This window comes from Poecile atricapillus, chromosome 2, assembly GCF_030490865.1.
Source record: "Poecile atricapillus isolate bPoeAtr1 chromosome 2, bPoeAtr1.hap1, whole genome shotgun sequence".
Classification (NCBI taxonomy): Eukaryota; Metazoa; Chordata; class Aves; order Passeriformes; family Paridae; genus Poecile; species Poecile atricapillus.
In genome coordinates, this window is record NC_081250.1 from 24,963,295 (window position 1) to 24,977,195 (window position 13,901).

The window sequence follows — 13,901 nt, forward strand, 5'->3', positions numbered from 1 at the left end:
TTTATGGTGCTTTTTTGTAAGATCAATTTATATGTACAAAATGCTTTCTAAATGGCTGCTTTAGTGCCATACTTACTTCATAAATGGGCTGAGCCAAAGGGAAGTACAGAACAATATAAAGACTCTTAAGGGGGCTACAGGAAAGACTGAGGGAAAATAACTACTTCATGGCAAACTATGCTTGCATGGTGTTTTATTCAGACAAAGAAGGATTTTAACCCTAGGGACTGTTGTGTAGTCTTTCACAGTGCAGAGTCAAGGGAATTTTTCTGCTTGGTGGCTAGAGATAAATGGGAGAGCCTGTGGGATGCTGTGTTGCCACTGTTTTGGTGGGGCTTGGTATGGGGTGTGTGCCATTACATGGTAGGACAGAAATTAATAACACCCAGCTGTTACATTTTTTCCCATTAATCTACCACAACTCTGTTGTCAGGATTGCTTGGCACATGTTTCATTTCCAGTTTCCAGCAGACTTAGAGGCCAAATCATGCCTTAAGCCTTCTTGACCTGAATAGTGATGGTTTCTATGAAGCAGTGACAGTGTCACCTCCTCCCCTTGCCTGGGGGGACCCCCTGGCTGTCTCTGCTGTCTTTGGCCTAGGAACTCTGCTGCCTTTTAAAGTGGAGCTGCCGTCTCCCACACTTCCCAGCATCAGCCTGATTACAGGATAGCAGTGGGTGGCTGTGTTGGGCTGTTTGCACATCACAGCTTGCCCTGCATAGATTAGGATGCAAGGCTGGGGCATGGCAGATCTCTTACACTGTTTTCCCTCCTTTTCTCCCTGCACAAGAACCACAATCCTTCTACTTTACATTCAATGAATATTTAGCCCTAGATATCTAAAGCCTCTCCCTGCCAGTTTTTTGGGTTTTTTTAGCCCATAGACAGAAGCAGACACCTTAGGGACTGATATTTGGCAGTCGCTTTCAAGTGTCTGTTATATCTGACCTAGAAAGTAGGGAGTGTTTTTTGGTGTGTGCCAGTTACAAAGTCTGAATGGTCCATATTAATTAGAATCATCTGCAATCCTTTTAGCATGTGAGCCTCTGGCATCATTAAGGATTTTCATGCTTTCCTTCCTAAAGGATTGATAGAGTTCAGTCCTCCAGATCTTTGATTATTTTTCTCATTAGCAAGCATCTCCATGCTATAAATCAAAGGAGAAGGAAAGATTGCCATTCCCAGGGTGCTTCGTAAAATGCCTTAGAAACCTGAGCCCCAGCTGCATCCAGAAGAAAATAAAATTAATGTATAAAGCCTCACTTAACCATTTAGGCTATCAGCCCAGCTATAGTTAGTTCTCTTTAGTTATTTACAGACATATCATCATATATTTAGTCAGACAATCAGATGATTTTGTTGACTAAAACACTAATCCTCTTAAAACAAAACAAGTTACTTGCTAAGGCTAGCTCAGCTTAAACAGTTCTCTTACACTGAATTTCATCTTGATTTAATTAAACTGTGCAAGATCACCTCCTATCTTAAACTCGTACAGTTTGTGCATATTGATGTTTTCTTCTTCTCTAGCCTATTAAAAAGACTTTAGGAAATTTTCATTCTCAATTTTATGTTTTATCTGGAAAAGTAAAAAGGTTCAATAAGTAACTATTTCGGTAATGAAATTTTTAGGATTTTTCTTCAAACGTGTAATGTGGGAATTGCTGCCACAAGTGAGATACTGCTATTTTTATTTTATTTTATTTTTTTCCCCAAGGAGTTTTGAAACAGTCTAAGTATGCCATGTAAAATTTTCCATGAGCAGAACCTATGAAAATGAATGGCTTTCCATTTAAAACTGATTTTGATTCACAAATTTTAGATGCACTTACTTACCTTAATGGTTCAAACTCAGAAAATAATTTCTGAGCTGTTCTATTAAAAGCCAGATCATTGGGTAATGAGAACTTCTGACATTTTGACTGTTAATGTGAAAAAATTTTGATAACTCTCATATAGTGATTTCTTGTTTCAGCTCTAATTGTAACAAAAATCTCATCCCCTTTTGGAATGATTTTTCTTTTTCTACCACAAAATAAACGATATAAAGAATGGGAAACACTATCTCTTCTTCCATCTAGCAGTTACTGCATTTTAATATCAAAGCAAAATGAAAAAATTGCTGAAATCTTACACATTCTTCTTCAGATGAATAATAGCAGACCTAAATGTTGTAGGTTCCAACCTTGGTGTTACCTCTTTGAGTCCTCTGCAAGTTTATGGATTGCCTTTCCTAGATTTGACTATTAAATATTATTTTGACTTTTATGCAATTGTACCCAAAGCCCCTTGAAGTTTATGAGGAAACTTTCCTCATATGCATATCCATGGAGTCTGGATCAAAGACTCCTAATGTGAGTACTGCAGTTCCTTTCAAGCATTTGAACGAGCTGATAGCATGTAAAACTTCTCCTGCAAAGTTCTTTCTTTACATTTGTGATCATCTGAGTTCTGCTTTGCTACGCAGACTTAACTTGGTATGAAAACCAATACAAAAATAGTGTTTGAATAAAGAATTTTCAGTGTTTGCTAAGGGAATAAAACAACTTGTGCCATGCCTCTGAACCTGTTTTTTATTACTGCACTTTCAAAATGACCATTTTGGTATCTGGCTCTCAGAGTAAATCTGTGTCAGCTCTAACTATTTGACCTTCTGTCCTCACAGATCCAGCCTGCTGCCCACAGTGACCCTCCTGGTAAACCAGCATAAATTTGCAGACTAAGATTTCTGTGGCTATAGAATGTAAAGTGTGAATATGATATTGCCAGGAGATCTGTAATGGAGACCTGAATCAAAGGACAGACTTCAAATATAGCAGCTAAGTTCAGCAGATTGGATGAATTAAATTTCTGATTTAATGAGTCGAATTCTGTGAAATGGAAAACAGCAAGGTGTTGGTCCTGTGATATGGCCTTATTATTGCAGGCTTGCCAGAATTGTTCATCCTGATTTAAAACTCAAATGGTTTTTGAAAACTATGAAATCCATTCTATAGAATAACCTTAATTCAAGAAGTATTTTGACATAGACGTGTGTTTCAAATATTATTTGTCTGTGATTTTTGCATAAATATACCTTAAAAAATAACCCATGTTTTAAACTCATGCCATTCTGAAAAGGGCTCTTATGGTTCCCAGGCAGCTAAAAGATAGTGCTGTGCTCTCAAGGAGGTCAGAGTTGCTCTTTTTATTAGTGAAGACTGGAAGTTAGAGGTGTCAGCCTGCTTGGAAGTGTAAATGCAAAGCCAAACAAAACCTTCTGGCTGTGCTCCAGCAGCAGCGCCAAACTCCTTGTTCTCTGAATGTATTAAGGCATTTTATTTTATGATTAGCAGTAGCAGCCCAGTTCTGAACACAAGAACACACAGTGAAGCCAGAGCAGACTTCTGCTCTACGAGCACAAGTGAGCGTGGTGTTGAGAGGCACAAATCCTGCCTAACTGCTGATAGCCATCTTGCTTACAGTGTGCTTCAGAAAACAAGTAGCACAAGGAAGGTATTTTCTTTTTGCCAATCCTTTCACAGTGGAACAGATCTGCAAAACAGAGTAAAACAAAACAGATGGCAGCAGAATAGTGGCTTAGATGCAAACCAGCCATTGAGGCAAGTGGTACTTTTCCATCTCTGACTAGTGATAGTCATACTAGTCTAACTAGTAGCTTTGAATCTTCTGGGGATTTTTTTTGTGTAGCTTGTTTTGGAGACACACTTCAAATGTACAAAAAATATCAGAAAGTGAAAATCACAGTGGAGAGAATTAAAATTATAAAAATGTAGAGTGAAAGGAATAAAAATAAATAGCTTATCTGCACACTCATATTTAAACATCTGCAGTAATTTCTCATCAACAGTTTCTTAGTTCAGATTTTGTATTTAATCAGCAGCAAGTTAAGAGCTTTGGAGAAACTGACACAAAAAGTAGGTGGAATTCTTTGAAGTAGCTAAATAATTATGCAGTCTTAAATTCATTCTGGCAATATTCAGACATTAAAAAAAAAAGTGGTCTAGACACATGATAAATTACACATTGAAACTGCAAATACTACTGGATTGCAACTTGCTAACAGTATTTGGTATCATATTGAAAAAATGCATGCATACACGTCTTAGCATTTTATTCTCTTGATGATTTAAAAAAAGATGTCTTATGTCACAGCTGTTGTGCCCAGTATTTTTTAAGGTTGTATGAGTTGAGTATGACGTGTTTTTCTATGCACCATCACTAGGAAGGTGCAGAGTTCCCAATGTAAGCAATTCTGAATCTTTTGGAAATTGTAATCCAGGGTTAAAATTGTAATTTTAAACATGAGGCTCCTCTTTACATCAAAGTCAGAAGCAAGAATTGTGTTCTCTGCTGTTTTGAGCTTGTTGGTTAGCTCCTTTTTCCTAATTTACTTCTTTTGCTAGTTGCATTTGAAGTTAGAAGAAAAGAAAGAATGAAGCAGACTGAAGCCTGCAGGCTGTCAAGTAGCAGCTGATTGCTTCCTTATCTATTTCTCAGCAGATCAAAATGAGACTGAACAGTGAAGATACCAACCACCTCTGATACCTATTCACAACAGGAGTCTAAGTTGGGTGCTTGTATCTGTTCCATGGAGCAATCTCCTGCCTTTCTGTTTGTACGGAAAGAGTCCATGGTAATGTTTCCCTGGTGGAGCCCTTCATTTGGGTGCCTGAAGATTGTATAAATACCTTCTGCAACAACAAGACCCCTCCCACCACAGATTGGGAGAATGAGGCTCAATGTCACATTCACATCCATTTAGAAATATTGCTTTGGTAAGCAAAGGTGCCTTGAGACTTCCTAAAGGATAGGTGAGTCCAAATGCTCTGGGTGAGTCCCACCTTCATTTCTGGTCTCTGTGCTTCGGTTTAGTAACAGCCTGTGCTCTTCTTAGTGGATTGGCCTTTGATCACTGAAAAACCCTGGCACAGCCTAATCTGTGGAGTCATGGCACAATCTGCTGCTGAATTTTAGGGTTAGGAGGGCATCACTATTTTCCCATATGAAGGGTCATTTTAGGACACTGTTGTTGCTGCAAGGGGTGATGCTTGGTTTGGGGCCTGTCAGATCTAATGGTGTTTCATTAGGGACACATATGGATATCTCAGTTTAGGAGATACCTCGGGTCTCAGTACACTGTCAGTACAGTTTTCTCCTGGTCTGGAGAGCACAGCAGCTCTTGGTGACAGAAGATGCCAGAATATGGTGTCTGCTTTCCTCTGTTTCTGCTTGAAGGTGTGATTTGCAATGCTGCAATCAGGTTTCTGCCCTGCAAAAAGCCCCTGGGAAGGCAGAGTTTCCTGTTATTCTTGTGAGGAGCCTCTTTTTCAAAAGCACAGATTTTCAGGCCTGGCTGCTCTTGACCTGGGAAGGGGGAGTGGGGGGAGAAAAGAAGTCATGCAGAACACATGTTCTGCAGCATCAGCAACAGATGAGGGAGGATTTGATTTTGGCTGCAGGGAAGCAGAGTCAGAACTAAGCTGTCAGTATGTTGCATATGAAAAGTGTTGGGTTGGGGCGCTTACCCAGAGCCAAGTTCTGTTGCAATATGACCATGATTACAGATATTAAGTATCATTTTATGATGGCAGATTACTAAGTATATGTATTGGAACTGATGTCTTACGTGTTTCATACACTACTGCTAAAGCCAGACCCAAAGTTGCTTGAATCAGCTGAGAAGCTCTCATGGATTCCAGACTGTTTTGGTTTGTCAGAATCTATGCTTCATTAATGCATTCTGATGTTGGGGATTTTCCAAAAGGTTTCAAGTGTTTTATTTTATTTTTAGTTTATTTATTTTAGTCTTTTCCACATTTTTAATCTACATAATTGACATTATGCAATCAGAATAAAATCTTCTGGAGGTAAGGTTACACAGGTCATTGTAACACATGGCAGTGCCTGTTTTTCCGTGGTAATAAAAATAATGCTACAGAAAAGGGAATGCTTCTGTTTGAATTCCTCCTACCTTAAATTTTGTAACAGTTCTCTGCCCTTTTAGAACTGTGCTCTGAATATCTTCCTAATGCTTTGGACTTGAATTTGGAAGAGATAGGTGTTGTTTTACCATCCGATCCTTTAGTAAATATATGTCATCTAGGCCTCTTCCTCTTGTTGGTTTCTTTCTTCATGTTATTAAAAGATGATGTGTCAAAATTATCTGGTAGTTCTTCAGTAGTAAGAGCTGAAACAAAACCAGCATTAATACTGTCCTAAATTTGAGAAAAAATAGGTTATTGAGATGTCTGTCTAAAGGAAGAGAGTGAAAGCAGATCAGTTTAAAGAGAGGTAATAACACTTGTACCTTGTCTTCTGAGTGCAAGATCTAACAGCCCTCATTCCCTTTGTGCTGCTTTGGAACAATCTGTTATTTAGTAATACAGCTTTTTATCCATCAGTGAGCCAGGGTCAGCTGAACATGTAAAAGGGGGATGGAACATGACACAGGGCTATTGTTAACTGCTATGTGGGAGACTGATACAGCGCCCGGCTCTGGAACAATGTTGGGTAGTTCTGATTAAAAGTGTCAGTGCTGTCTGGGTGCAGGGAACAGACCGATCTAGCTTAGCTCTGACTGTGCTGTTCAGTGACTTTCCAGGGCTCCTTGCTGTGCCTGTGTCACTCCCTCACCCATGGGAGGAGTCTGCAGAACTGGAGACTGGTAGGGAGCACTACTTTTACCTGCTTGGTCTAGTGCTCCTCTCTTCTCCCCATAAAAATGTTCAACTAAATGTTTTACATCTCTTCTACATAGACCTGTGCCAAAATCCATTGAATCCATTTAGCAGAACCTTGACCAACTTGTGCTCTCTGAAAGGTCCAGAGTGGGAGCAGCTCAGCCTAGCTGCTGACTCCTAGGCCATGCACTTGTCCTCAGGGTCTGTGACATTACATTTTCTGCCTCTGTCTCTGGGAGACTTGAAGTCAAGCTGTTGCAGTTTTGTTTAATGAAGAAAGAAAGGAAAATGAAAAGCAATGACACCTAATCCTTTTCCTCATCAATAAGTGTCTGGAGGAGAAACTCATGCACTAGTTGGAAAAAGATTGGCAACTGCTTTTCTGCTCAGATCCAGTGGCATTTCAAAATCCCCACTGAGGAGAGTCCACGGGAGAGCAAGTGTAATTATGGTGCTCATCCACATGATCAAGGAATGTCATATGCAATGTCTGTTCATCACAAACAGATTAGCTTTAATCTTCTAGTCAGGATGACAGCACAGGCTATTCAACATCATTTTTGGGTTGCTAAACCTCAAAGAATCTATTTCTTTCTTTTTTGATGTTATTGCCATGGAAACTGGCTAAATTGCAGGTCCAGATTACATCTTTACTGTTCACTCACTATCATTTTGATTTGATGACATTCTTCAGGTGCCAGGAAGAGACAAAGAACAAATCAATAGTGTTCCTTGAAACACAGAGTCACTCCCTGTGCTCTCCAGCCTCTACTACCTGAGTGTAGCCACTTGTGTTCTGTCTCCCAGGGCAAGAGACCTGAAACCTGAAGATTTATTACCTGCAGCCTCATTTTCTGTGGTAGCATTGCTCAGCCAAGCTGGAGAGGACAACTCAGTAGATGGTTTCCTCATCTATTTCTCACACTGGTGCAAGTGGTAACACAGGGATGCACAGTGGAGCACAAATCTGGGAAATATGTTGCAGATGAATTAAAAGTATTGAAAACAGATATAATTAGGAGTCAAGGAGAATTGCTATTAAAAGTAGGTATCAGTGCCCAGAGTGGTGCAGGCTGTACATGAGAACCCAGGTAATAAGTACTTTTGGGAAGAATGTGTCTCAGTACATGTCTGCATGTGATGGCCTGAACCATAGGTGTTGCTCTTCTCATATTTTTGGGATTTGAGTGCTATCTTGAGTGTGGGAAATCTCTAAATTTAGTTTTTTTCAACATTTTTATCTGGGTACCAGGTAAAGGTGCCCTCTCTTGTGACCTGGATTCTTGGAGGTGGAACATAGGCATCCTAATTCTAGAGACTATTGCAAGCTCTTGCTTTAATCAAATGATATTTGTGTTCTTTCTGGTGAAAAAGCCTTTACTCCCCTACAAAACCTGTAGGTTTGAAAGTGAATGTTGGGGGGAGGAAACTGAATTATGTGTATTTTCTTTTAAGAGTTTGGAAGACCTGGACATGAATATATAAGTAGCCCCTAGGCAGCCGTAAAATTAGAAACTGGCACTTATAGAAAGTCCTAATATATGCAACTGACCTTGGTGACATTACAAGAGTAATCTTCACACAGATAGCATTTTTAATGGGGTATCTATAATGCATTAGTCATTGATGCCTTTGCTTTGCATCAGCCATTCAGATCTTATGTCCATTTTCTACTGTACTTATACTGCAGTTAAGTTACAAGGGAAAAATCTGTTCTTTATTGCTGAATTATTTTATTTCTGACCTTTTGTAATACAGTTTAGTTTTGGAGAAGCTTTTCTCTGTCAGTATAATGTCTTTTATCCTGATAAGCATTACTATGGGTCATAAGAAGTTAAGGGAAATGAGTGCCCTTATGTTGCATAAGAAGGCAGCTCTGTATTACAGATTTTCATTCTTTTTGTATGCACAGGGTGTTGAGATTGATTCTTTTTCATTCTGAAATGACAAGAGTGCAGCACATGCCCTTGTCTGTCACTCTAGAGAGTGAATTAACACTGGTAATAGAATGGGTGAGTTTACTAAGGACAGGAGGTAGAACAGTTATTTGGCTTTAATAGACCTATTTCTGAACTAATTCAGTAACTTGTTAGTTTCTATGAGTGATTCATTGGCAGAGGTTGCTGTTGTTGCAGAAAGACATGTATATTGACCACAGCTGATTATATGGCTGGTTTTGGCTGAACCTGGTAATATTATGATCTCTATATCCTCAGAATTTGTATTCAGAAGAAATTAGGGGAGCTTTTAATTTTGACAACTATCATTATCCAGCATGTCTTCATGAAGTGAAGCTTGCTTAGTGAAGGAGCACTTTCCTTTGCTCTAGCTTCTGCTAGTGAGAGCAATGCATAATCTAGTATTCATACTACAGGAAAAGGTGCTCAGGAGACAATCCTGTGTTCTTGATTCTTTCATGGATTCCGGCAGTTTTCTTGCATGTAAGATGTGGCTTTGTGAGTGTGGAAAAATCAAGTAAAATTAAGAGACAGGGAAGGAGCAGGCATTCTTGAAAATGTTGGCCTTGATATGTCAGTTTCTGCATTTTTAAATTGGAGCATTCTGAATATTTCACAAGACTCCTTAAAGCCTCTTGTGAGTGTTTGCAAGGTGTTTTAGAGCTGGTCACATGGGAAACTGTGGGAAACTTGCATTGCAGTGCAAGGAGCAACATCTTCACTTCAGACCACACCTCTGGAACTTTTAGTACATTCGGTAATAGCCTCACCTGACAGCAGTTTACAAGAGATTCTCATAGATCTGATCTTCTCAGATGTATTATTGTCCTCTTCCCCAGGAATCTTATTGGGAGGAAAAGAAGACTTTGTTTGTCCCAGATGCCCTCAGAGTATGTCAGAGCTGGTATCAGTGTGCCATTTACTGTCACATGCACTATGTGAGGTTCCTGCCCAGAGCAGTGCTGTACAGGATGGGTTACTGCCTAACTCAGGAATGTCTTACCATAAAAACATATAAATTGTGCCTGCAGATTTTACAAATTATTGTGAATCCATCAATCTAAGTTAAAGAGTTAGAATTTTTCAGGAAAAGGAGAGAAAACCCAACCCCATGTTTCGTTAATCAATATGTGACAGAAAAATCCAGCTTCTTTCCTCTGTTTATTGATAATATGTAGTTGTAGTAAATTGCCTGCCCTGTCTCAGTTTGACCTACAAACCTTGTTTGACATATGGTGGCTGTTGCTTGCACCTGGAGGTTGAATGTACTACATAGAGCATGTAACTAAGGAGATGGGGTTTTGTTCATCCTTTCAGTTAATTCTGTGTGTTCTTTTTTTCCCTTCCCTTCGTGCTGCACGGCTGATTACCACCCTAGGACCTTGCAATGGGACACAGACCCCTCAGTGCTGCAGCTCCAGTCTGACTCTGAACTTGGGTATATGTCAGCTCTTTCTGTTATCATTTCTTTGCAAGAATTATGTTGAAAATGCTTCCTAGTTGAGCTGGTTGTATGTGATTTTCATTTGCTTTTTTGTCTCAAAAAGACCATAATTTAAGTTTCCTTTTTTCAGTTCCATAAATAAGAAGTGTCAGAAAAGTCAGCTTTGTGGAAAAAAAACCCCAACTATTTAAACAAGCTTATGGAAAGATAAATTGCTATTTCTGTTGCTTGAAACACAATACAAATAACTATTTCATTGCAGATGAAATGTTATTATTGTGGCACACATGTGCATGTATAGTTACATTGATCTTGTTTGTACCTGTTGATTCAGACTGCTCTCTCTGAATCCTTTGCAAGATACTTTTCCCCCTTCTTTCTGCTGGCTATATTTACACTGTTTCCACATGCAGTAACAATGACTCCTTTTTCCTTAAGAGCTATGTATGTGTTTAAAATTCTGCACTTAAGAATGATCATAGCCCAAGAATAAGTGCCACCTCAGTTGAGTTCAGACCTATGAAGCTTTTTAAAAATTGTAATAGAGTTAAAATTAATATTTTATAGCGTGGGATGGAACTTCATTTCCCAATACAAGTGAAAAAAAAAAAGGTTAATTTTTAGTAATAATGCAGGAAATAATGTAGAAATGCTTGCTTGCAGAGGTATTTAGGATAACCTGTTCCTCTAAAAGTACCTCAAGTTCTTCAGAGCAGGAGTCATAGGTAAAACCAAATCACTACACTGAAGAATTTGCTCTACAATGAAGTTAGAGGGTTACCTGTTTTAAGTCTCCAGGCAAGTGTCTCATGTTTTCACTTGTTCATGTGCTATTTCATTCATTGTTCTGTAAGAAAAACAAAAACTTCCCTTTAGCTGCTGCCTGACTGTTCCCAACTCCAGTTAGGTGTGTTAGGTCTATTCACCAGGAAAGATCCAAAACTCCTAGGAATGTTTGTAGTTTACACAAAATAAGTGTGACTTCAAATAGGTCACACTTCTACAACTTTACCTGGGCTGCACCAAAAAGGTAGAGGTTTTGGAGCTATTTTAACCTACAGAAAACTTTTAGAAGTCCCAGCTGCTTTTTTTACAGAAGTTTGGATTAATAGATGAGTACTCCTAGGAGCAAGGTTTCTTAAACAGCTCTGCAAGGCAAGTGCCTTTATCTGACACATGAAAAGATAACTCTGTATGTAGCTACAATACTTCAATCAATTACTAGTGGTCAGTGCAAATATAGAAAAAAAGTATGCCAAAGAGCAGATCCACAGGTATACGTTTTCATGGATGTCCTGCCCCTTTTGAAAGAAAACTGTCTTCAAACCCAAGGCAGAGTTAAACTTTCCTCTGGTGTCCTGAGACTAGAGAAAAAAACCAAACCAACAAAACCAGTGCAAAAGAAATCCTGCAGTCAGCAATTAAATGATGTGTGTAGCAAAACACTTCTAGCGTATACATCTTTCTTATGATACCAGTTGACGGAAGAATCAGTTTTAATGCATGGGATTTAATCACTATCCCCCTCCTGACATCCCATTGGCAGTTTGGAAAGGAATCCTTCAAAGCTTATGTGATCTCTAAGATGAATAGTCATTGAATTTATGAGAATTATGAGCACCTCAGATGAAACATGTGGATGGGAAAATAAGAGACCAATTAGTGTTGCCCTAAAAAGAACTAGAGATTAGAACATTACAGCGCATATTTGGTAGAGTCCAGATGTTGAAATGATGCTCCAGTTGTCCCTGAGTGTTTGAGAACAAAGGCTAGGCCAACTTTTAGTAACATGAGAACAATTAGAGGTGGCTTGGCCAGTCAAACAGCAGTCAGTAGATCACATTCCTTCAGATGAAGAAGGACCTCCCAGTGTTCACCAGTAATTACATCATATGGGTGGCACAAGGCATTTGGACAGGCAGCAGCAATTACTGAATTGGAAGTGTTGTAGATGAAGAATTCCATGCATTGTCTCAGCACAGTGCTGTGGGAAGTAGCTCACTTCTGGGACACAGTGGAAAAGGAGGTTCAATCCACCCATCTAGCAGTTATATCCAGCTCTCCATTAGGGTCATGTTCCTCATCCTTGGGCAGCCCAGGAGATACACAGTGACCTCATGTGAAACTGTTTTAAAATTAGGTGAGGTTCTAATTGGGCCCAGATTAGACATAATTAATTAGGGATTATACTTAACCAAGACCACTGGCAAGAGACACTTTCAATGCAAAGGCTTAAGAACCTTAGTAAATGGAGGGAGTAGCCTGGGGCAGCAGGGGACTGGTTACATAGGGAAGTCAAACTGACCAAGTAGGCAGCAGAGCTTGCACATCTGGTGCTGGGGGAGGGAAAAGAACATGAGAGTTTGCTGGGGTGAGATATTTATTAAATACTTAATATTAAATATTTATTGAATATTTTTGGTAATAATATTCAATATTCATTGAATTCACACAGAGCATAAGTTAAAGCAGCTGTAAAATGTAAAACTACTAAAATTTTTGCTAGCTGAAGAAACTTTTCTGCCCCAGTAATGAGGTAGAAGTTTTTCTGTAGAGTTTTTAGACAATTGTAGATTTTGTTCATATTGGTAAAGTCAGAGATGGTTGTAAGAAGGGAGACTTGTTAATTTTTCTTTGAAAAGAGGAATGACTCAGAGCTACAACAACTGTTTCTGCTCTAGTGGTTTGTTGGACAACACAGCTGGTTTGTACTGATTACCTGCTGAATCTAATTGCAGTCAGCTTAATAACAACCCAGGGAGTAAAATAGATTACAAAAAAAATATAGCTGATGCAGCTGAAAAGTTCAGTAGGTGTTTTCCAGTGGTAACAGTTTTCCTTTTGAAACTCCCATTTCCTTTTGGACATCAATCTTAATTGAATACCTAGACCACTGTAAATTAATTAGATCAAAACCCCTATGACTTCTCTTCTTCTGACAATCTGGAAAATGAAGAGGATATAGATAATATGTAAGAATTTTCTAGTTTTCCAAATTGTTCTCTTCAGTAATGTGGCAAGTTGAGAAACATTGTGTCCAGGAATTTATTTCCCCATAAATGCACAAGCATGCTCACAGTTGTTGATTTAGGTAACTGGACTTAATTAGTTAATTTCTTTATTGTGTTTGCATTATTTCTCTGCTGAAAGTTGGCATTTTTTCCGATAAAACACTTCCAAGCAACTGTTCTTATATTCTTCACTCATTGCAGACAGTCAAATAATATTCAGGAAATAAACTGATTTTTTTTCCCCCTGCTGCTGAGTGAACTGTGCACAATTAGAAGTGTTCATAACCCTGCTCAGCTGCCTCTCTTCTTTTTCCCTTACCTGCTTACAGTTTGTTTTCTTCACTGATTCATTTCATTTGGTTTATTTAAAGTAAGGGAAGTAGACAAAAGAGAAGGCTATACTTGCCCTGTTCCAGTTGTGTTTTAGCTCTCCTCTAGCCCTTGCATTAGGATTCCACTAATCATAAACCTAGTTCAATGCCACTGTTAATGACTTCTGTGGAAGGAGGAGAATCTTCTTATTTATGGAAGTTACCCACCTTGCCAGTCAAAGGCTGTTATTGCTCCCAGCTGAACATTTGGCAGTCAAATCCATCCTGGTTTAAACCCACTATATCCTTTCCACAGCTGTGTAGCCCAGGCTGAGGATGAGCTCCTTTGAGCAGGCAGAACATCATAGTAATGATGGTATGAAAGAGAATTTTGATGCATGGTAAGAGGGACACAAGCAGGCTGTTTCTCTCTCCCATTTGCAATCCTTCTCACCAGCATCATCTAGAGGTTCCACAACTGTACTTTATTATT

General features: G+C 39.0%; 1 protein-coding gene across 7 annotated transcripts in view; it reads left to right on the plus strand.

The window, feature by feature from the left end:
• DYNC1I1 (dynein cytoplasmic 1 intermediate chain 1) overlaps positions 1–13,901 on the plus strand; it is a 411,944-nt gene that overhangs the window by 257,076 nt on the left and 140,967 nt on the right. For all 7 annotated transcript variants that reach the window (XM_058830768.1, XM_058830766.1, XM_058830765.1 and 4 more), the window contains one exon: positions 10,021–10,080. In XM_058830768.1, coding sequence (XP_058686751.1) covers positions 10,021–10,080 — 60 coding nt within the window. The remainder of the gene's footprint in view (positions 1–10,020; positions 10,081–13,901) is intronic.